Genomic DNA, 23,903 nt, shown 5'->3' with positions numbered 1-23,903 from the left:
AAGGGTAGATAGTTTGTCTTTGATCTGAGTTCACATAGGTGGTTAAGTGACCAGAAGGAATTCAGCTACCATTTTCCTGTTACCTTGTTTGTTTAGTTTTACCACTTGGCTTAATTTTTTTTTTCTTTTGAATGAAGAAAGATTGTATTTCTAGAATTATCCTACTGCTTCTGGGTTTTTTAATGGTGTCCTTGTTATGCTTTCTTTTTAATGAACCAGGCACAAAGATGACCTCATTATGAGGGGTGTCTGTGGAAGCTCATTTTTTCCCACTTTGCCCATTTAGTTTATAACAGATTTTGTTTCATTTGGAAGATACTTTTTATTATAAATCTTACATAAACATATTCTAAGATAGGAAGTATTTTAAATATTTTTATTCTTGAGCTTCATAAGCCAAAAAGTGGAGGAAGGGTCATTTGAATGAGGGCCATGGCTCTGGTGGTTTATGGAGTGTTCTCTTGTGATGTTCCAGAGCATCTCCTTCCTTATGGGTCAGTCTGAGCTTAGAGAATTCAAGAGGTTGATGAAAGGAGGCCTTTTCTCCCATGTGGTCTGAGAGGATACGCTGTTGATTCTTCTAAAACATTAAGGGGCGATTGAACTTCCTCTTTTTTTTTAACATACATTCCCCCACCCCCATCGAAATAGTTAAAAGAGAGGCCTAAAACGGTTTTTCTGAATTGAGAAACTGTTTTCCTGAGAATTGAAAAACTTTAGTAAAAATGCTTTGCAATTTGAAAATACATGGGGCCTTAGCATCTCAGCCTCCTGGATCCTGTTTTACACTTTCACCTCTGCTGGTGGTTCCATTTGTCTGGTTGTGGAACCATTTGAGGTGGTTTTCAAAAGGTGGGAATTTTTTGGGGTTGTTTTTTTTTTTAACTCAAAATTTCTGGCTGGTGCTCTTCTAGATAAAGAATAGAGAGGACAGAGGCAGCAACATCACTGCTCACCGAACTTCACCGGGTGCCTGTTGTGGTGGGTAGGCCCTGCTAAGCCACACTCAAAGGAGTAATTTTCTAAGCAGCTAGAATTTTGAGTCTTAAAGTTACTAGAGTCTTGTACCACAAATAGTCAGAATAAACATGGAGGGTGTCATACTGAAAGTCCTCTTTTTATCAAGGAAACAAAATGGCTAAAAGATTTCAAAATTTATAGAAAACTATATATTCGTATTATGTAATTTGGAGAAACCTATGGATTTTTACTTAAGTATAAGGGGAAGCATGATTTTTAGGAGACAGAGAAGACAGAGACAATTAAAAAGAAAAAGAAAAACACTAGCAGCAGACCAAAAGACCTCCTTTAGGAACAGTTTTCTGTCAAGTAACTGTCATTGAAATTGAAATTTTTGTTTGTAAAATGTGTATGTGATGTATTTCTGTGCAGAACTGATAATGCTATCAAGAACCACTGGAATTCTACAATGCGTCGCAAGGTGGAACAGGAAGGTTATCTGCAGGAGGCTTCTAAAGCCAGCCAGCCACCAGTGGCCACAAGTTTTCAGAAGAACAGCCATCTGATGGGTTTTGCTCATGCGCCACCTTCAGCTCAGCTCCCTCCAACTGGCCAGCCCTCAGTTAACAATGACTATTCCTATTACCACATTTCTGAAGCACAAAACGTAAGCCCTGCCTGAAAATTTCGTTTGATGAGAGAGAGGGTCCTTTTAGCTCCAGGTACTAATGATAACCTTGCAGCTGCATACATCTCAGAAAGCTTTCACAAACAGGATCATGATCGATCAATAGGGGTAGGTCTTGTTGTCCCTGATTCAGATCCGGAAATGGCGATGTGAAGTGATTTGCTCAGGCTCACACAGCTCCACAGCTGGCAGAGATGGTACAGCCCGGGATCGGAGTTACTTGATTCTAACCTGCTTAATTTGAAGTTAGCTTTTGAATGTAAATTTACTTGATGAGGTGCTGCTGAGGCAGAAAGAGGAGGATGGAGGTACAGTTGTATCTAATACTTTTTTCTTCCAAAATGAAAAGTGAATGTAATATTGCACTTAAAGAGGAGGTAGTCTGACGCTGAAATTTAACAGATAAATTCTGGGTTCATTCTGGTAATGATCTACCTGAAATGTCTTAATTTGTTCACTCAGTAAATGTTTATGGTTTTACTGTGAGCCAGGAACAGTTTTGTGACACCATTGTCTGACATCTCCTTTTATCTTTCTTTGGATCGATGTGATTCCTTCTTCTTTTCTTGATGTTTATGTTTATGGAAAGAAATCTTCATAATGGGTGGAGAAAGAAGAATAAAGAGAAAAGAATCAAGAAACTTAATCTTAAAATTAACAATAATAAATGGTGAAATGTACCCAAGAATACAGAGATCATAAGCAAATTCTATGCAAAACATATTCATTACATAGTTTTTAACTCTTCTCTATCTGTACCATGTATTTGACTACAGACTTTCCTGAAAGGTCTCAGGAGAACGTAAGAGGTTCTGTGCTCTTTACTAAAACTTAGTAATTCACAGAAAAGTATTTTTATTTATAAACATCTAGTGCCATCAGTTTTTGCCGTCAAAACTTCTTCCATACATTCATGAATATATTTTAGAGTATATTTTTCTTTGTGTTTTTCCTGTCAGAATCAATGAGCACTTTAAATTTCTTTCACTATGTTGCTTTAGCTATGGAACCGTTGTTAAAGACTTGGCTAAAATTTCAGATTAGCATTGGGTTTAATTTTTTGTTTATTTTGCTTGGTGAATTTTGTCAGAAAAGTTTTTTTCCCCCTTAGTCCTAGAGTAAAACTTCAGGAAGCCAACAAGTCTCCTGAAGTATCCGTACCATGAATGACTCGACCTTTGTTTGTGTTGCCTTTTCTGATGTAGGTCTCCAGTCATGTCCCATATCCTGTAGCGTTACATGTAAATATCGTCAATGTCCCTCAGCCAGCTGCTGCAGCCATTCAGGTAAGACCATTTTAAGATCATTTCATAAAGAAACTCATTAGCTGCTCAAAGCACAGATCTATTTCCTTCATCTAAACACTCATTTCCACCTGACTCACTGAAGCAAAAAGAAAAGGGAATCATGGAGAGGTAGGCAGAGTTCTGGCCAGCAATCTTTCACAATCTTCACTTCCAGAATGAATGTGTGCCGAAATTCTCTGATTCTCTGATGTTAGAAGTTGAAGCAGCTCCTCAGGGAGCATCTTCTCTCTCCTCATCCCTCCCTGACATCTGGAATAACATTCACAGGAATTTCTACAGTGGGCAGATTTGGTTGGTGTTGATTCTATGCCAAGGCTCTTTGGGTTCTGTATGGTCCCTCCTGAATGGCAAACCACGACCATTGTATTTACAGCTTCCAACCAGACCTTTGTCTTTCTCTCCTTCCTTAACTTTTAATTTCAGAGACACTATAATGATGAAGACCCTGAGAAAGAAAAGCGAATAAAGGAGTTAGAGTTGCTCCTAATGTCTACTGAAAATGAACTCAAAGGACAGCAGACGCTACCAGTAAGACCATCACAGGGTGCTTGAATGAGGGGGAGGATAGTGGCTTGGCCCCAGTGCTCTTCCATATCTTTTCCCTTCTCTTCTGAATGTCACACTAATCAAGATTCTATCCACTAATAATGTTTAAACACTAGACACTGCTTGTAATACCAGAGAGTTGGTGTCAGAATGATGTTGACTAATTTGGAAGTTGTCCTTTTGTCTTGCAATAGAAACTCAATATCCACTTTTTTTTTTCAATATCCACTTGTGATTCTCATCCTCATTTTTTTTTCTCCTGAAGGACCATAATTAATTCAAATACTAGCAGAGATAATATGAAAATCTGCATTTTCTTTTTTTTTACAAAGCTATGTATCTCTCTGGTGCCTCAGCATTTGATTTCTTTTCTTTTTCTATTTTTTTTAAACTAGCTTTTCATACTTTATCATTTCAGACATGATTTGGTGCATGTTCGGTATATACACGTAAAAATGATATATATAAAATCTCTCCATAAATAACACAAATAATTCCCTTTTGTTGGCATGCATGAAAGCTGTGTGGACCATTACTGGATTTGGACATCTTTTCTAGTGATGGGGCAGCACACTGAGAAAGCAGCATGTACTTTGTAACGTATGTCGTTAACCAACAAAGAGAATAAAAGAGCTGTGATAGCCAGTAGGTATTCTTAGGAGTAGATTTCTTTTGGTTAAATAACAAAATGATTGTGTGCACATGCATATGATAGTTCGACCACTTTTTAACTTTAGTTAATGTTTTGCAATTTCTCCTGTTGCGTGGTCATGCTGAAAGGAGACTTCTGTTAATTTGCTCTTCTGCTTTCCTAACCATGTTGATTTGGCAGCCCCTCACTGCATCGGTGCAATCCGTGGCACTAACAAGGAATAGAAGCCACAAGAATATATGCAGATAAAAACAGCTCTAACTCTTGAATCCTCCAGCCTTTTTGTAGGTTGGAGTGAGAATAGCCGAATTCTTAATTGGCAGCAAACATTTATGGTCCTCTTGGAAATTATATTAGATTTTTAAGACATCCCGTGTGATTGTAGCCCTTTGTAACATTGTCCCTCTATTTGCAGTTTTAACCAACTGATGACCACTAAAGGAATCATAGAGATGACAGGCTATACCACTATTAAAAAGCAGGGTCCTGAATTGATAAAAGGAAACATCTTGACAACTGTTTCATAGGCGCAAGTTTGGGATGATGCAACTACTTTTATCTTTCCTCTAACAGCATCTGATACCTTGTGCAACTTCATTGCTAAGTTCCTTCTTCCTTTCTTCTCCCCGCTCTTTCTTTATTCCCCCACCCCCCTCCTTAGACCCAGAACCACACATGCAGCTACCCCGGGTGGCACAGCACCACCATTGCCGACCACACCAGACCTCATGGAGACAGTGCACCTGTTTCCTGTTTGGAAGAGCACCACTCCACTCCATCTCTGCCTGTGGATCCTGGCTCCCTACCTGAAGAAAGCGCCTCTCCAGCAAGGTGCATGATCGTCCACCAAGGCACCATTCTGGACAATGTCAAGAACCTCTTAGAATTTGCAGAAACACTTCAATTTATAGATTCTGTAAGTAGAATTTTTAAGGCAAGTTAATGTTTTTGAAAGGGGAATTAGGAAACCCACTTCTCAAATCATTGCCATTTTCTGTAGCAAATAACATGTCATTAATGTAAAGGTAAAAAGTATGATTTTAGTCTTTGTGTATATGCTTTTTCAATATCTGATTTCTTAGGCTACCCAGATAAAAGGTAGCTTTTCAACATTTCCCTCAAAATGCATTATTTTTTTTAGTTATTGGAGTACAGTCAGTTACAATGTGTCAATTTCTGGTGTACAGCATAATTTTCTAAAATAGTAAAGTTAATAACCTTTAAGTAGAGCTTGGGTTATAGAAATGATATTTGGATTATTTTAAACTTTTTTTTTTTTACTTTGTTTACTCCTTTGTGTTTCTCTAGAAATGTACTTTGCTTTTGGATAGCACATTAAGAATTACATTCACTCTGAGCTTCAAGCCATTTTTCAATGTATTTAAAGTAGTAATAAGTTCATTGGTGGTGCATGGCTTTCTCCACAAAATGTTGATTATTAATTAAGTGTCCCAGTTGGGTCACTAAGACAAACCATCTCTAGTGAAACAAGCTTGAGTTCAGCACCCCAAAAGCAGACACTCTATTCATTTCCTTTGTTTCCCAGTTAGTTAAAAAGCATTTACTGCATACCCGTCAGACAGGGGATGAACACTGCCAAAATGTGCCATCCAAAGTTTCTTTTCTTCTTTGGGTTGCATGCAAATGATAACCGGGGGGCCCCTGCAGCATCTGAGTAGGGCCAGCTGTAGACACACTATGTGTCTACACATAGCATAGAGGAAGCATCATAGACACACTATGCAGTGCACCAGAACAACTGTTCATCCTGAAGCTGTTTCTCAGGAAGTCCAGCACACGGACCAGGTGTTTTCTCTGCATTCAGCATCTCTTTCTCAGTGCTGTGTTTCAGGTGATGGCACACAACATGCACACACTGTCTCAAAGTTCTGCACCTCCCACATTGTTTCAGGATTCTTCATCATGGTGTGATCTCAGCAGTTTTGAATTCTTTGAAGAAGCAGATTTTTCACCTAGCCACCACCACGCAGGCAAAGCCCTCCAGCTTCAGCAAAGAGAGGGCACGGTGAATAGACCCGCAGGAGAGCCTAACACGAGGGTGAACAGACGCAAGTTGAGTGAGGGTCCACATGACCCGCTCAAGCCCTTCCCTCCTGCGAGGCCCAGCGCAATGCCACGGGTCAGCCTGCGAAAAAAGTGGGGCCAGGCCAGCCCCTTAGCCTCTGGACAATCTAGTTCCTTGCTATTTGCTGACGTCAGCAGTTCAACTCCCAAGTGCTCCCCTGTCAAAAGCCTACCCTTCTCCCCCTCGCAGGTAGAGCACAATTTCTGCACAGCTGTTACTAATTTTCAACAGACACCTGAGCCTTAATAATCTAGAAACTAATCCTTTGGAACAAATGACTAATTACTGTTGTCTTCACTGATTTCGTTCCCTTGTTGTTTCTAGCTGTTGCTAAGTCATTCTGCCTCCCAGAATTTAGACTGTCTGTAGGCTGACTGATGATTCTGTCATAATTTTGTGACTTTCTTGGTGATTTGAAAGATGGTTAGTTGCATGGATGTGCTTTTATTTCCTTCAACACTAGAGTTTAACATTTCTATCCTTTCCTCTTCTCCCATCTCTTCCCTCCCTTTAAGAACTTCAACAGATTTTTTTCTGCCTCTTTGTTCACTTATTATTATGTGATTCACTGACCCAGGGGAGGAGGGAACCAAATTATGTTTAGAAAACGTTTAAGTTGCAACTGGAAAATTTTAAAGTTCCAATCCATCTTTAAGTGGAAAAGCTTTGGAAGAAAATGAGGAACAAATGCTTAAGAAAAATAACGTACATTTCAATTTCAGTTTCTCAACATTCGCTCTTTTGAGTTGTGCTGTAATATTTTATTTGCACAGTTTTTGCCAATGAATATTCCTGTTTCATACAGGTTTTTTTTAAGGAATGGAAATTATAATTCTTATCAGAGACTTGTTCCTTAATTATTAAAATAATTCAAATGAATAGGTAATTTGGCACTTTAAAACATTTTTTCCAATTATGTCTGTTGAGTTTGTTTTAAGAACAACTTTAAGTGTGAGCAAACAACATGCTCACGAAAAAAAACTATCTTGTTTTTTACTTGTATTTCCCAAACTCTGTTCCAGAGAATGTTAGTTCTGGAAGACTTTAATGATGTTCCAGAAAAACATCTAAATATATAGGTATATAAGTTTGGGAAACACCGAATCAAACAAAATTAAAATGTTTTCTTTTCTGCAGGACCACTCAGAGTTTCTTTGTTTTTTGGGGTTTTTTTCCCCACAGTTTTAAATATACCAATGTGCATTGTGAATTTCTAGGAGGAGATTACAATATGTGTGTTTCCCAAATTTATTTTACCTTAGAACTGTTTAAGGAGCATCTATTATCTTTCCAGAACATTAGTGTTCTGAGAGACACAGCTTATTATTCAAGAATCTTCCACATAATGTCAACTTTCTATAATAACGGTTCATAGATGATTAAAGAGAAAAAACAAAGTATGAAAGACAATCATTACTTTCCCCCCAAATCACTTTAACACTTTTAATGTTACTAAAGAGTGCATGCCATTCTCTTTAATGGCAAGTGTCATTTATTGAGAATATTTTCTTAGGATTTTGCAGGTTTTCCAGCATTGACACTAGATTTCATTTCTTGGAAATCATACTCCAAATTTTGGGTGCTTAATTCAAATAAAACACTGTCTGCTTGTTAACATCACTATTATTTCATATAGTGGGTCAGTAAAACATACCTGCTTATTAACAACATGTGATTTTTTTAACTGGGCTGAATAAAGAATCACTGTTTAAGTAATTTTTTTTTTCTTTCATCCAATATTTAGTTCTTAAACACTTCCAACAACCATGAAAACTTAGACTTGGAAATGCCTTCTTTAACTTCCACCCCTCTTAATGGTCACAAATTGACTGTTACAACACCGTTTCATAGAGACCAGACTGTGAAAACGCAAAAGGAAAATACTATGTAAGTCCTTGTTTCAAGAAAAAAAAATTATTTTATTTACTTATATTTAATTAATAGAGTATAGCCCCTAAGCGTCTGATCCGTCTGTATGTATATAATTTTACCGATCCATTTGTATGTGCGTAATCATGCATATCTTCACATTGAATATATCTGTCCTGGGCATGTTAGAACTACCTAGAGGTGGAAGGTGAGAGAATAAACTAAATTACACCTTGTAGTTCACTTCAGAATTTCCTGTAAATGCAGAAGTAGTTTTTATATGACTTTCCATTCAGTTTTTCTGTTTGTTCAATGAGACCCTTTCTTCTTACTGAAAACAAGATTTTCAACCTCTTTTCCACTCTGATTATAATTGAATAAGAGTGAGTATGGTTCTTTACTTAGTTCATTTTTTTAAGCCTTTTTTTTTCTTTTTGAAATTTATCTATAGATAGGACCTCTTTTGCCATCCTCAGGAAAATTACGTGATTAGAAGCCAAGGAGTAATTAAGCCGTCATTTATATTCAATAAAGACTTAACCAGTTTGAAGACACAGCAGAGAATATCAGTATAAATTATAAGAAACCTTTTAAAAAATGCAATGGTATTATTTCCAAGTACAATAAATACATTTTAAAAGATTAACTTATGTTTTCTGCTGTGGGTAAATAATGAATAGATAAGACTGATTCATAAATGACATGCGATCTTCACAATGCTATGGTCATTATAAAGACTTAGGGGCACTGCGTGTGTTTTCAGAATGGTTAAAGAAAGGTGAGAAATATTTCAGTGTTCTTAGTTTTAGGGTATTATATTTTGAAATATTTGGAAATACGTGATGTACATATTATCTTTTTCTTAACAATACGTATTTGATTCCTCAGCATACCCTATTCCATGTTAATAAGAGTTTATTGTATTCAGTAGAAAAATATTAAATTTAATAGGTAGAGAACTATAAGGAACCTATGTTCTTTTATATTGAATCAACACTTGTTTTCTTTTTAAAGTTTTAGAACTCCAGCTATCAAAAGGTCAATCCTAGAAAGCTCTCCGAGAACTCCTACACCGTTCAAACATGCACTCACAGCTCAAGAAATTAAATATGGTCCCCTGAAGATGCTAGTAAGTTTTAGTAAAGTTCTTAGGTTTGGCTGGTTTATTAGTACAGACAGAAATTTTTCTCTGATGCAAACATACCCAATCTTCCCTTCAGCCTCAGACACCATCTCATCTAGTAGAAGACCTACAGGATGTGATCAAACAAGAAACTGATGAATCTGGAATTGTTGCTGAGTTTCAAGAAAACGGGCCACCTTTACTGAAGAAGATCAAACAAGAGGTAAACACAGGACCCTCTGGAAGGAACAACCTTGTTGCCTTTGCTCCTTGTGGGCAGCTTGATGTGTCGGGCAGGGACACTGTGTAACAGCACTACTTGGATTTTCATACAAGATGCAGTTAAGAGGTACTGCCAAGCTGTAGGCATGTGACCTTGCATTTGGGAAGCCAGGCTACTTCTATCTCCTTCATGTTTGAACAGAAAACATGTTAGAGAGGAGAAAGGAAAGAAAAGGAAGCAGTTTTTCACTGTTGTGTTTTTTTTTTTAATCATTGATGTATAGATGGATAGAAGACTGATTTATACATAGATGTTTAATTTTTGGACATCATAGAGAATTAAACTTGAAATAATAGTATCTTTAATTCATAGTATAAAAGAAAAGGAATATAACCTGCCAAGATGAAAGTTTTAGCTTCCTGGCAAGAAGCATTTCCAACAGGTTAGATACAGTGCCTGTTGAATTTATTCTCATATAAGTGGTTGAGAGAATGGCCAGAAATTTACTTTCTTTTTCAGCTTTACTGAGATATAATTGACAAGCAAAATTATAAGATATTTAAAGCATACAATGTAATGTTTTGTTATATGTGTGCGGAGTAAAAGGATTCTCCCCCATTGAGTTCATTAATGCATCCATCCCTTCATGTATTTACCTATTTCTCAGTGAGAACATTTAAGTTCTACTCTCTTAGCAAATTTCAGTTGTACAGTACGGTGTTGTCAACTATGGTCACCATGTTGTTATACATAAGATCTTCAGACCTTATTCATCTTACAGAAATTTACTCGACTGTAGCTGTTTCATGGGATGTTCTAGTTCTAGAAACAACAAAGCACTTCCTGTTTGCTTTTAGGTGGAATCTCCAACTGATAAGGCAGGAAACTTCTTCTGCTCAAACCACTGGGAAGGGGAGAGTCTGAACACTCAGCTGTTCACACAGGCATCTCCTGTGGCAGACGTGCCAGTAAGTACACGCCCATGTATGAGATGTTGGGGCCTCACAGAATTCTGTGTGTGGCATGTGGGGCTCCTGTGGTTTCAGCACTCTGTAGTGCATCCTACTTCTAAATGTTCTCTCCCACACGATTACTTCCTTACGGTTATTAACTCTGAATATTAAGTGAGATTTTGTTTGTTTTGGAAAGAGATTCTGTTCCATTGCAGATTTGTTTATTATTTATTTTCTTATGATTTGAAGAGTCCTTGCCACTTGAAAAATCTGCTGCATGAGTATATATATATTTCCATGAAAACAGAATGCTAATTTTTACATTTTCTTTTAATTCACTTATTTGTCTTCTAAATGTAGTGCAGGTTTCCCCTACTATCTGAAAATACAGCCTCCCTGTGAAACCTTTCATTGGCTAAAAAGGCATAAAGCAAAAAAAGGAATTACCTTAGGACATATCTTGGTAACAGGTGCAAAAAATAAATTTAAAATTTAAAATAACAACCAAATGTAACAAAACAGAAACAGATTCACAGAGAGAACAAACAAGTGGTTGCCAGGTGGGAGGGGGTCAGGGGAGGAGTGAGATGGGTGAAGAGGATTAAGAGATACAAACTACCAGTTATAAAATAAATGTCACAGGGGTGTATGCATAGCACAGGAAATATAGTCAATGTTTTTTAATAACTGTGTATAATGTATAATCTATAAAAATATTGACTCACCATGCTGTACACCTGAAAGTAATAATGGTATTTTAAGTCAACTATACCTTAATAAAAAATGAATAAAAATAAATAAAGTGAGATAAAGCACAGATGCTCACACAGTTCAGAGCTATGGGGCTTGATGCTAAGATGCTGAGAATAGTGCCCGGGGAGGGAGCTTGGTGGTGCCACTCTAACTGCTCAGGGCATGTGCTGCCTCTAAAATGGCTGGCTGCAAAACAAAAGCAAAAGTCCTCTTCAGATTCCTCTCGGTTAGCACTAACAGGTACTCATGTAAAAGCACAGCAGTGTGAAGTGAACTATCGAAGAGTGGAGGGTACTCGTACTTCCTCCTTGTTAAGTTGTCTCCTGTTTGATTTTGTGCAGCGTAGCACTACTCATGGTGTCTGCAGTAAATGCCCTTCATTGTACCCAATACTGCATTGCTTTCGTCACCGCCATTTTCTTAATAGGCTTTATTTTTACAGCAGTTGTAGGCTCACAGCAAAGTTGAGCAGAAGGTACAGGGATTTCCCATATACCCCCTGCCCTCACGTATGCATAGCTACCCCGTTATCAACATCCCCCACCAGAGGGGCACATTTGTCACAACTGATGAGCCTACATTGACACATCATCACCCCAAGTCCATAGTTTACATGTGGATCCACTCTTAGGGTTGTATGTCCTATGAACTTGGACAAATTTATAATGACTTGTATCCACCATTATAGTATTGTGCAGGGTGGTCTCACTGCCTTCAAGATCCTCTGTGTTCTGCCATTCATCCCTCCCTCCCCTCTAACTCCTGGCAACTACTGATCTTCTTCCTGTCACTGTGGTTTTGCCTTTTCCAGAATGTTATACAGTTGGAATCATACAGTAGGTAGCTTTTTCAGACTGGCTTCTTTCACTTAGTAATATGCTCTTAAATAGCTTCTGTGGCTTTTGGGGCTTGGTAGCTCTCTCTCTCTCTCTTTTTTTTTTTTAGCACTTAGCCATCATTTTCAAAGTTTATATCATGTGAATGGTTGCCCTTTTCTCTTATGGAGAATCAGAGCTAATAGCAATTGCTAATATTTATTCAGGATGTACTAAGCAGTGAGTAATATTCTAAGGACTTTAGATGCATTAACTCATCTAATCCTCACAAGCACCCTGCAAGGTTGGTAACATTATCATTTCCATTACACCAAGGGGGAAACCGAGGCACAGGAAGGCTTAGTCACTTGCCCAAGATTGGATAGCCTGTAAAGTGATGGTTCTGGGCTAGAACTTTCACCTAGTTCTCCATTCCAAACTTTTCATCATTATACCATACTACCATTAATCTGTAACTCTAAAATATTTCCATACCGATATATGAAATAAACAGTTCTCTCACCAGATCTTAGTAAATCTTTCATTTTTAAAAGCACGTATTTATTAATTCATTCAGCAAGTGTGTTTTGAGTGCCTACCTCATGTCTAGAACTGTATGAGACCCAAAGCTTTTTGTTTTAATGGTGTTTGCCACAGTGGGATTAGGGTTAGTACATAGTTGAGTTCTCCATTTAGCTCACTGGGAAGAGAATTTCCGGCAGATACCTGCATTTTTTTTCCTGCTAATGTGTGTCACCTCATAGTAATCTACTCTCTAACGCGTTAGAATTGTGTCTGCTCTCATACTATCCAACCTCATTTAAATTTCCAATCATTCTCTTTCCCTTCAGAATATTCTTACAAGTTCCGTTTTAATGACGCCAGTATCGGAAGATGAAGACAATGTTCTCAAAGCATTTACAGTACCTAAAAACAGGTCTCTGGCAAGTCCCTTGCAGGTAATTACTCTTCCAACATTGGTGTCTTAAAAATCATTCATTAAAAAAGTGTCTTAAAAAACCTCCTCTTAGACATAGAGGAGTGATGCTTTTAAACAACTCCCAATGCCTTAAAAACTCCTTAAGTTCCTTGTTTCCACTCATATGAGACACACTGGAAATTTCTGTTAGAGCAGGTTCCCAAAGCATGATGAAGTGAGACACTTCTTACTGCGACTGAGACTAAGATCACTTATTACACTTGTGTTAATATCACCTTCTTCTGCTTTTAATGATTTTATACAAAATTGTTATAGTTTACTTTTAGTTTCAAATTTTTCATGTTTTTCTGCTCCCTCACTAAACCGTTCAAGCTCAGGCTCTGCTTGGATTTTAAATGGAATTTGAAATTAGGTAGCTGGAAAATAATTACAATATATTTGACTATCAGAGTGAGAAAGTCAACTGTCAGTGTTATGTGGCTAATCTGTAGTTGAACATCTGCTCTCAGGTTTTAATATCAAAAGAGATTTCCCTTTTTCTGAAGGAGGTGTATATTGATGAAATACAACAAATTCCAAATTAATCCTGAGCCAAATGTAAATAAGAATGCAAATTTGCTCCCCTAAATTATTTAAAGCAGTTCCCGACATTAAGTATCATCAATACCCAGCCACCTGCTGAGGCCTCCCCTCCCTCCCCCACTGTGCTACACTGAGGGAAATGTGGAGAACCCAGATTCAGAAATGGAAAGTCACGTTTGTCCTGTGAGGGGAAGGCACTGTAATAGGATGTACTTTGAGAGAGTGTCCTGTTTCTGGAAGGGCTGTCCCATCACTGCCAAAGGCCCTCTCTCTCCAAATTGTGAGAATCTTAAAACTTCCCCTTTTCAAGCACTTGTGATATTTAGCATTATTTTTAAGTAATATAAATACAGCTGGAAGGGCTGTAGGTACGCTTCGTCTCTTCATTCCATCCAGTTGCTTTCCTTGTGGCCTTTTTCTGATCTGACTGCTTTGATGGAAGTTGACTGTTGACTGGAGTGTGCGGTAGGGAAAGTCATTCTTTGTGGGGAACCTGGAGTCATTTTTCAGTCAGTCAGGTCTGGGGAGGCATGTGAAGAAGGCTCAGAATACTGCAAAGAATTGGAGATGAGGAAAAGAAGGAACCCTGCAGAACAGGGACACAGAAAGGGGGTTAGAAGGGTGTCAAGACAAAGGTCAGCCACTTCAAAGTTTTACCTGGAGCTGATCCTAGATCCGGGGGGAGACATTGTTTTTGTTTTCCTTTCCCTCTTCCTTACTAAATTACTTGGCCTTAGGTTTCCAGAGCATAGAATTTGACTATTGCTATTAGTACATTAATTAAGATAAGCTAGGGCAAGTTTTGTGTGTATTTTATAACCTAGGCTGGGATCTGTCTTATATTTCTAGTAGGATAGAAAAAGTGCATTCTAAGTTGCAAAATGCAGAATGTAAGTATCCTTGGGGACAGTTATCATTGTGTAAGTTGAAAACTTTCCTTAAAACCAAATCCTAAAAGCTTTTGGCCTAACCAAATAGTATTTAGCAAAACTCAAACCTAAACCTTTATGCAGATACAAAATGTATCGAGCTGAACATGGTACAGTTATCAAAAATATATAAAGTTTGATAAGAATGTCAATATTTGTTTAAAAAATCAGTTGTCTAATTTTTACCTTAAAGTTTTTAATGCTATTGCATTAAAAATTCAGTATGAAACTTTATTATCAGCATATTTATATTTTATTCGATGGAATATTACTTATCTTTGAAACTCAAGATTAAGTAGTAGCTCTGTTTTTATTAATCTGTGTTTTCTAGCATATCAATGAGTCATACTTGGCACTCTACAGATTCTAACATTATATATTGAGATAAAGCCATCTATGTACATCACACAGTGAAGGTAACACTTGTCAGTTCCACTGAACAGTTGAGACCTACAAACTGATTTTGGAGTCAGTGCTTCTGTCTATAGTGTATGGTTTTGCTATGGATTTAGACCCCTCGAGTATATTTTAATAAACTGCTATAATAGATAATTAATTCATTTTAAGAAATACTCACTAAAAGAGTGATTGCATGTCATGGAAACCTAGCTTCTGATACCATAGAAATATGTGATTTCTAAAACTTTCAAATTTTTATGATAATTATCAAAAAATACATCAAATGATTCTAAATATTTAAACATAGATTGTCTATATTTCATATGATCCTGACCTAACAATATTTATATAGGTTGTAAAGCAATTTGGTAATTTTGTTTGTTAAAAACATTATACTTTATTGTATGTTTCCATTGATAAATCAATTTGACCTAATTAGGCAAACATCTCATGCAGGGTAGTGTCAAACACATTGTGCATTTGTTAAATGATCTGGCTATTCAACTTAAGTACTTTATATAACCTAGAAGTTTCCTAATTTGTACTTACAATAAATCAAATATTAAATGGGATTTTATCCAGTCTAAACCACCTCTTGTCATAGTGCATTTAGTTAAAACAACTAAGTATGATTCCTAAAATATTTTTAAATTCTTTTATAAAATGTAAAATATCTATCACTTGTATAGTGCAGTTGTCTATCCATCTAATTGACTAAACAAGTTTACTTAGGTACAAGAAAAGTTTATTGAAGACTACACTAACTGTGCAATTCTGTGTCCTGTCATTTCAATGTTAATCATCCCTGGCTTAATTGTTGCTTAAATTAAATACTGCTTTAATTTAATAGCCACATTTTCTTCTTCTTTTCTTGGAAACAGCCATTTCCCCCAAGGTGCTCTGATTCTTTTAGTGGGAAATGGTGTGTAGAAACCAAAATCAAGGTGTTAAGTATGCCCATTTGTTATGTAGGTTGTCATTGAGAAGCAAAGAATTTTAATAATTCAGAACTATTCATATATCCCCTAGTCCATAAACTATAATGCTTAGAGGCTATGATAAGCCATTATGCTCAAATAAAGTTATATTTGTTTTTCAATTATTTATGCTTGATCTTTTTGAGAGGAATTTGCAGCAGCTGCATAATAGTATAATTGTTGGATTTCTTCTTGTGTTTAGTCGCCTTAATTTCAATTGTAAAAATAAACAGGGGCTCTTGTAATAAAAATGCTCTGAGACATTTTTAATATTTGTGTGTTTCATGTAGCTCAGAATGTGTGAGACTTTCACACTGGACCATTATGGTATTTTTCTCACATTGTGTAGCAGTAGAGAATGGAGCCTTGAAGCTTATAAAACAGTCACAAATGAGGTAATAGACGTTCAGCTTAGAAAGCTTTCAGTTTGGAGCAGGAAAGGCAGGTTCACTATGGAACACTACTGGATTCTGCTGTTTAAAGTTACCCTGAGAAAGCCCAAGGCAGGCAGACACACACACACACACACACACACACACACACACACACACACACACCACACACACACACACACACACACACACACACACACACCCTCCTTCAGCAAGGAGAAAAGACCTGTTTTTCAGTTTGCTTTCAATTTACTTTACATTTTGAAATAAATATATTATGCCAATAAACATTAAGGTAGACACTTTCATTGGTAGATCTGAAACTGTACTTAAATTATAAGCCTCTGAACTTCTGTATTTTCTCTTAAATTATAATTTCCTTTTATTCCTATTTAAAACCCAAATGTTAAAGATGTGTTCATATGCTTTTTACTCACTCACTTTCCTCTTTTTTGTAACCACAGAATGACAGCCTTAAATTTTAATTTCCTGACTTGGCTTGTCCTGGCCTTACTTTTTTTTTTAAAACAGTGAGTTTAATTTAAGTAAATTTCTCAAGCCATTAATAAACACATTTGCACAGCATCAAGGAATCTTAAAATATTATTGCTAGCAATTGAAGCTCACTTTTTCAGTTCCATGTGCTTTGGATTGCTCCTGCCTTTATACGAATTGTTTATGAATTTTTCAAAAAAATAGGGCAAGCCCTTTTTGCATGATCGGCATTGCTAGGGAGTGTAATAAGCTAGCATGCAGGCGGCAGGCACCAGGGTTCTACTAGATTCCATCATTTCTAATTGCATGTCTTTAACTCATTAACTTCCTCAGACCAAAATGCTCTCATCTAGAAACTGCAGACCCCCATACTATTTCCTGCATTGATCATACAAAGTTGCTGTGAAGATCAGATGGATATGACATTACTTTCAAAATGGCAGCACACTTGCCACTTGTACATTGGTGGGACCTATTTCTAGGCAAAGGGTGTTCACATTCCCTGTCCTTAGAAACACAGGCAAGGAGGCCTTCCCAGCAGCCAGGTCCATTTGCACCGTGGCGTATTATTTCCTCCAGCGTGTTCTTTCTCATTCCTTGTTCCACTCTTGCAGAACTGTGTCAGTGGGTCACCGACAGAGATTGCTGATTCAACTGATTCCTGAAATAAAGGTAGTCAGATCTCTTTGGTGTTATGGAGATGAAACAGCTGACTTACTGCTTTTCTCTGTTTTTCTGCTGCTTGTGTTGGCATGTCAACAGATGTGGAAACAAACTGTCTCCATGTGACACGGATATTTCTGGGCATTTCCTAGTGCAGCAGGCTGTTGTTGACCTGCTCCCTTGGATACCTCTGTGTTCATTTGGTTCTCCCTTTGGGTCACTTTTTTCCACTTGCCCTGGCAAGATTTCACAAAGCTGTCAGTAATAGTTCAGTGACCTGCTTTCAATACATCTTATAAAATAAGTTTGCCATGTACAGCTTTTTGGGTGAACATGGAAAGGCTAAATGAGTGAGGAACGCAAGTTGAGCTCAAATTCAGAGTGCCCTACCCCAGAGTGTACAGGACGTGGATTTTTTTGTTTGGTTGGTCTTAGTAAACACTGTGATATTGAGTCTTCCTTGGGCTCACAGAGATAGAATTGCTTTAGAACAACTTGGCACTTGTCTTAATCTTAACAGTTTAAAACTAATACGTAACTAAGGAAAGAACTATTCTTCCAAAAAATTGTGACACTGAGGCTATGTGATTAAAATTGTTAGAAAGTCTATCAATATGTAAGGTGAAACACTGAGGACAAAATCCAAATTTAGGAAGTCCATCCCAGTTAGCAACTGTCAGCTTACACTTCCGTGGGATGTGGAGGCACTGCTGGATGGTACAACCTTAAATCACCATCTGGACCTTTGATCCACTACGGCTTAAGGCTCTTTTCTATGAAAAGTTAGCAGCCCCAGAGTTGGGAGCTTTTAATTGTCTTGTGCAAACATAGGGAAGCATTTATATGTAGAAAAAGTTTGGTAACCATTAACTTTACCTTAGGGACACTTCATCTCAGGTTCTTTCTTGACTTTCAAAATACAGCTAAAGATTTCTATGTTATCTCTCATAACTAATGCATTTTAAAAGATGCCCCTTTGGAAAGGAATTCTGACTTTTGAAGTGATAGTCCAGAGTAAGTATTTTCTTCAGATGGGTGAAATAGAATAATCAGATTATTCTTAGTCTTTTGGACACCATTTATATCTGCTTACTGTTTTTAAAAAAAGAAACAACAGAAAAACATAATACCATTTTGTGTTTCTTTGGTTTTACAAAATCATTTTTTATAACTTATGCAAGTTCTTTTGAGGCCTGTGAATTGTAAAGCACATACATGCCAAAACTTTTGACATCAGCAGCTATTGTGTGAAGCTGCTCTATGAATACAACAACAATAGTGGTTCTTGTTCAGCATGATGAGGAAAAAAAAAACCCATTCATATTCTAAGCGAAAATGTGAAAATAATCTAATTCTGACAGAAAACCACCTGTGGACATGGTCTTGTCTCATTTTCTTTCTTCTGTCTTCTACAAAGGATCTGTGTATTTATTTAAAGTGCTTCAGCAGGATATCCCAGTTAAAGCTCTGACAGTCTGTTTATAGTTCACTTCTGCCCAGGGGCAATTAAAGGTACATTACGGGATAAGGAAGATGACTGGCGGGCAGGAGGAAGAGGATGTGCGGGTGGATTATTAATGTTGAAATGAATAGGGGGTAGAGTGACATGTCTGCAACAGCACCCTGGGTTAGTAATTTAGCAAGAATTCCTGTGCAGAAATCCGTAATTCTTATCAATTCTTTTGTGTAAGTGAAAGTAACGTTTAAGGAGAGAGAATAAGGAGGATGCACAAGGATCATATACGACAGTATTAAAACATATTCTTCTAGCACAAAGACATGTAATCCCCTTTGTCAAAACTATTCCATCTGCATGGAAAGTTGGCCTGGGGCCCCAGGGCTTCAGGGTAAGGTGGGAGAAGGAAATAACAAAAGAGGAGGCAGCTGCCATTTTGGCTGGTAGACCTCAGCATCCTTTCTTTTCTTACCTGGGTACCTGACCTGCTGCTCTTCCTGTACTTTCATGAAGTAGGTGTGTGTCTGCTCTGACCAGTTTTCCCATTCATGGCCATAAGAAGTGCTTGCTTTCCCCCTTCACGGTACAGGAAAGGAGCCACCCACTTATTCTCGCCTTTCTGTTCAGCATTCAGTGGTTCTCGCACACAGTGGCTCCTGTGTCCTGGTGTCTGTCTATGCTGGGAGGTGAATTCAGGTGTTCCAGGTCATCTTGCCCTTCTAGACTCTGAGCTTCAGGGCTTATCTGCCCCTGAAATGCTCTGCTTTCTGGACTTAAGATATTTCAATTTGTTTTATTGCTTCATAAATTTCATTTCAAGTTAGTAGAAGCTGACTGTTTTAAACTTTTTTTTTTCCAAAATACTAGTTCAAAATATATGATATGTTCTTTATATTGACCTGTTTTAAATATCTGGTTCTGGAAGAACTGCCAAACATGAGTAAAGTGATGAGCCATCTGGGAGCTCCAACAAGAGCACAGTCAAAGTTCAAGTGGAAAATCAATTAAGCTGATAATTCTCCTGAACAGACATTGGGATTCTGAATTAACTCAAGTCCTATATTGCCAAGGATCAGAGCTTTTTACCAGAGGCATTGTCAAAGCAAACATAAGATTCTTTGAAGACAGTGTTTAAAACACTTAATTTAAACATTTAGAAAATTAATTCTATAGTAATTGAAGCACAGCTAAGCAGAAAAATTCTTAACCAGAGAAAGACAGAAACAATCCTTCCTCCCTTCCTCCTCGCTTTCATCTCCATTCTCACTTCCCCCTCATCTGTTTCTTTCTATTCTTTCAAAATATGTATTTTTGGGTTTCATGTGTAGCTTTCTGTAATTTTATGTTACATATAAGATATTAGTATATTAAGATATTTCATTCTGTGTCGTCTTCAGTCACTTGCTTTTAGGATCCATGCACTTTGTTCTAAGCACATCATTGGTTCTAAGCCCTGCATGGTACTCCTGGTGGACAAGCCACCAACTTTTAACTGTTCACTCTCAAATGCTAGGTATTACATGTCACATTGTTATATGTCAGTCACGTTGTTACTTTGTGTCACACTGTCATATTGTTCTCCATGTGTCTCTGCAAACACAAGCTCTGTACATTTTATTTGTTAATTGGGTTTCTTGTGTCAATTTGGTGTTTTGGTGCTGCATTCAAAAATTTTAGCAATAATGTGTAAGCAATCAACTAAAATACAGGATTTGGGTGGACAGATATACACCAGAGAAATACGCATATTTAAGCCACTTCCTTCAACCTAGAGAAACATCATTTATTCAGAACTGTATTAAAGAATGCTTTAACTACCCTGGTGATTTTATTTAGGAAAACATTAAATGTGACTCAGTAGTAGAAGTCGGCCCCCTGTCATCTCTGTCCTGTTATTTTGTGATTCACAGTTCCAGGAAAACATTATGATAACCCATCTTGCTTATGTAGTATCAAGCCTCTGAGCCTGGAGAGTAAACTTGTGTAAACTTGGATGGTGCCTTTTGCGTCGGTGGTCAGATGCACAACAGATTAGGCAGAAACTGAGAAATCTAGTCCTATGAAAGCTGACAAGGTAGAAACATGGTGCTATAAGCCTTATGTCACTGAAACTTTGTTCCAGACCCTAGGCAGGGAAGCCCCATCACCATTCAAATAATACATCCGTTCGGAATGATCTTACCTCTTTGCTAAAAAGTCTGATGACTGTGACAGCTCATCTAAGTGCTTCTTCCTGCATTCCAAGGCCCTGCTGACCTCACCCCACCATTTCCCACTGATAAGAACTCTGATGGAAGCGGCAGCTTACACTTACTGGAGTCTGGATTCACATTCCTGCTTCAGCACTTCTCGGCTGGGTGACTTTGAGGATGTTGCCTAAGTTCTCTCGTTCTTTAAAATTGCTTGCTCTGTGAAACAGGTGCAATGAGCCATACCTATGCCACAGGTGTTTTGTGTGAGAATTAAATGAGATGATGTGTGTAGAATACTTAGAAGCATGGGTGGCGCGGAGTTTTCCCTCTTTGCACTGACTGCTAGAGAGCTCAGAGCCAAGCTTGAGGTTGACACCTAGCTGCTGCTTGCAAGTTCATGGCAAGTGTTTTGAATTCAAATCTCACCTCATCTTTATATTATTTTGCCACATTCTCTGTGACCCTGCCTTGTCCACCTTTTTAAACTTGTAAGCACCTCAAATGGTTTGGGGAACAAAATAGGGTTCAAAATAGTATGTATTTTGGTTGGCAGCAACATAGAGGGAAGGCAGGAGCGGAGCTGGGCAGGAGACAAAGGTTCGAAACTACCCCACTACTTACCCGTAGAGCGGCCTTGGGCAAGCTGTCTGCACTCCCGTGTCCGTTTCTTGCCAGTTAAAGAGAGAATGAACCTCCCTCCCAGGTGGTTGTGCTGTGTCAGTGAGATCACGTGTGAAACACCAGACACGGATCCGGATGCTACCCGTATTAGCTCCATCTTATCTCTTCCAGTGTATCTTTAAAAAGTTTACTCTCTGAGTAAACAGCTATTTCTAAATTAATCGATATTTTAATTGATATTTTAAAATATATACTATGTTTAGTTGGTGTTGATCAATTCCAGCTCCTACAGGAGCTGCTTCACTGGGGCGGCTCAAGCACTCACCAGTTTGCTTAATGAGTAAATGCCCACAACTCACAGGATTATGCTCACTCCTGCCTCCAGCTTGGTAAAACCCTGTGATAGACAGAAGGCACTCAAGTATGAAGATGCAGCTGTAGCTTATCATCCTGTTTGGAGTGGGTTTTCTCTCTGAGCGATAAACGACTTCTGATCATTAATATCACTTGAGAATGTTGGGTTCCTGGTTGTCAGAGAGCGAAGATGTTATCTGACTGAGGCTCCCCTGTGTCTACTACTTGCTCTCTGGAGGTCAGCACTTTTCCTGCTGGCCTTGCTGGGACGGGGGGTCCCTTTGCGGGTTAACCATGTGCTTCGCGGTCTTGACCTTGCCCTCGCTCTTTCTTCCTCTTAGCCTTGTAGCGGAGCCTGGGAAGCTGCATCCTGTGGAAAGACGGACGATCAGATGACGGCTTCTGGCCAGGCTCGGAAGTACGGGAACGCCTTCTCAGCCCGGACTCTGGTGATGTGAGGCGTTCCCAGACAAGCATTATGATTTTCAGAACACTTCACGTTGACTTGGGATATATCGTTCCTCTACATGAAACTTTTCATGCGTGGGAGAAGAGCCTATTTTTGTTGTGGTACAACAGTTGAGAGCAGCACCAAGTGCATTTTAGGTGGATGAAATCATCTCCGATTTCACCCAACTAAAAGGATTTTTTTTAATAAATAAATAACAGTCTTACCTAAATTATTAGGTAACGAGTTGTAGTCAGTTGTTAATATCTTGATGCAGATTGTTTTTAAACATAAAATGATTTATCTGTATTTTAGAAGATCCAACAGACCAGTATTTTTTCCTGTGATGAAGTTTTTGAAATTTTACACACACAAAAAAGGTACTCCAACATTTCACTTTTCTCAACCACTAAACACAATGCATTACTATAAATGTTGGCTTAATACCATAGAATAATAAATCAATATTGTAAATGTTCATTTATGGCTAATAACATTGGAGGTACATTTATTGTACTAAACCATTTTATGAGGGTTTTTTTGTTAGCTTGCTTTAAAAATTATTACTGTATGAAATAGTTTTATAAAAAAATTATATTTTTATTCAGTAATTTAATTTTGTAAATGCCAAATGAAAAAAAAAAATGTGTTTTGCTGCTATGGTCTTAGCCTGTAGACATGCTGCTAGTACCAGAGGGGCAGTAGAGCTTGGGACGGAACGACAAGAAACTTGGTGTTAGGTAATTGACTATGCACTAGTATTTCAAACTTTTTTATTTTTTATATATATATATATACTTTTTTTTCCTTTTGTAATACATTGGAAAACTTGTTTGGGAGATTTTTTTGCATTTGTTGTTGTTCTTTGTTTTATTTTTTGTAATTGTTGGTTTATAAGAGCATGCATTGCACTTCTTTTATTTTGGGAGATCTGTGTTGTCGATGTCCTATGTTTTGTTTTGAGTTCAGCCTGACTGTTCTTTAATTCAGGGGTTATGTGTTTAATCAGCATTCCTTGTGGTCTCTAAGTGTATGGTCTTAGAACTGCCACACAGAACCTGTGTTTGCAGCTGGGGTCGAGAGACGGGAGTCCATAGCCAGTTGCTGCCTTAAGAACTTTTGGTGCAAGATGGCCGGCACTGAACTTTTGATATGACAGTGTACTTACTGCCTTGTAGTGAAATAAAGCTGTGCCCTTATTTTACTTACTTTTGATTTCTGTCTTTTGATTATGGATGATAGTTATACTTCTAAGAAAATGGACTGAGCATTTTCCTCTGTTAATAATTTGTATACCATCTGAACTTCACTTGAAGAAACCAAGAATTACAACTTGGGAGAAAGAAGAACAAGCAAACCAAGTTCAGTAGTTCACAAAATAATCAATCACGTGCAGGACGACAGCTGGGAGGAATCTTCTAGCGTCTATCAGTCAGGGTTCCCACAGCATTTGAATCAGGATACTGCGAGGACAGTTCAT

General features: G+C 37.8%; 1 protein-coding gene across 5 annotated transcripts in view; it reads left to right on the top strand.

Moving 5' to 3' along the window:
• MYB (MYB proto-oncogene, transcription factor) overlaps positions 1 to 23,631 on the top strand; it is a 32,499-nt gene extending 8,868 nt beyond the window's left edge. For 2 of the 5 annotated variants that reach the window (XM_074368314.1, XM_074368315.1), the window contains exons 6-16: positions 1,393 to 1,627; positions 2,854 to 2,934; positions 3,379 to 3,483; positions 4,815 to 5,069; positions 6,066 to 6,428; positions 7,984 to 8,126; positions 9,123 to 9,237; positions 9,329 to 9,454; positions 10,312 to 10,422; positions 12,827 to 12,934; positions 22,317 to 23,631. In XM_074368314.1, coding sequence (XP_074224415.1) covers positions 1,393 to 1,627; positions 2,854 to 2,934; positions 3,379 to 3,483; positions 4,815 to 5,069; positions 6,066 to 6,428; positions 7,984 to 8,126; positions 9,123 to 9,237; positions 9,329 to 9,454; positions 10,312 to 10,422; positions 12,827 to 12,934; positions 22,317 to 22,433 — 1,759 coding nt within the window. In that variant the 3' untranslated portion in view covers positions 22,434 to 23,631. Of the gene's footprint in view, positions 1 to 1,392; positions 1,628 to 2,853; positions 2,935 to 3,378; positions 3,484 to 4,814; positions 5,070 to 6,065; positions 6,429 to 7,983; positions 8,127 to 9,122; positions 9,238 to 9,328; positions 9,455 to 10,311; positions 10,423 to 12,826; positions 12,935 to 17,303; positions 17,362 to 22,316 lie in introns of all 5 variants that reach the window. The other 3 variants (XM_074368317.1, XM_074368318.1, XM_045524648.2) reach the window with 3 other exon arrangements.
• Positions 23,632 to 23,903: the final 272 nt, after the last annotated feature.

The sequence above is a fragment of the Camelus bactrianus genome, chromosome 8, assembly GCF_048773025.1.
Source record: "Camelus bactrianus isolate YW-2024 breed Bactrian camel chromosome 8, ASM4877302v1, whole genome shotgun sequence".
Taxonomy (NCBI): domain Eukaryota; kingdom Metazoa; phylum Chordata; class Mammalia; order Artiodactyla; family Camelidae; genus Camelus; species Camelus bactrianus.
This window is presented reverse-complemented; position numbering and strand designations above follow the sequence as displayed.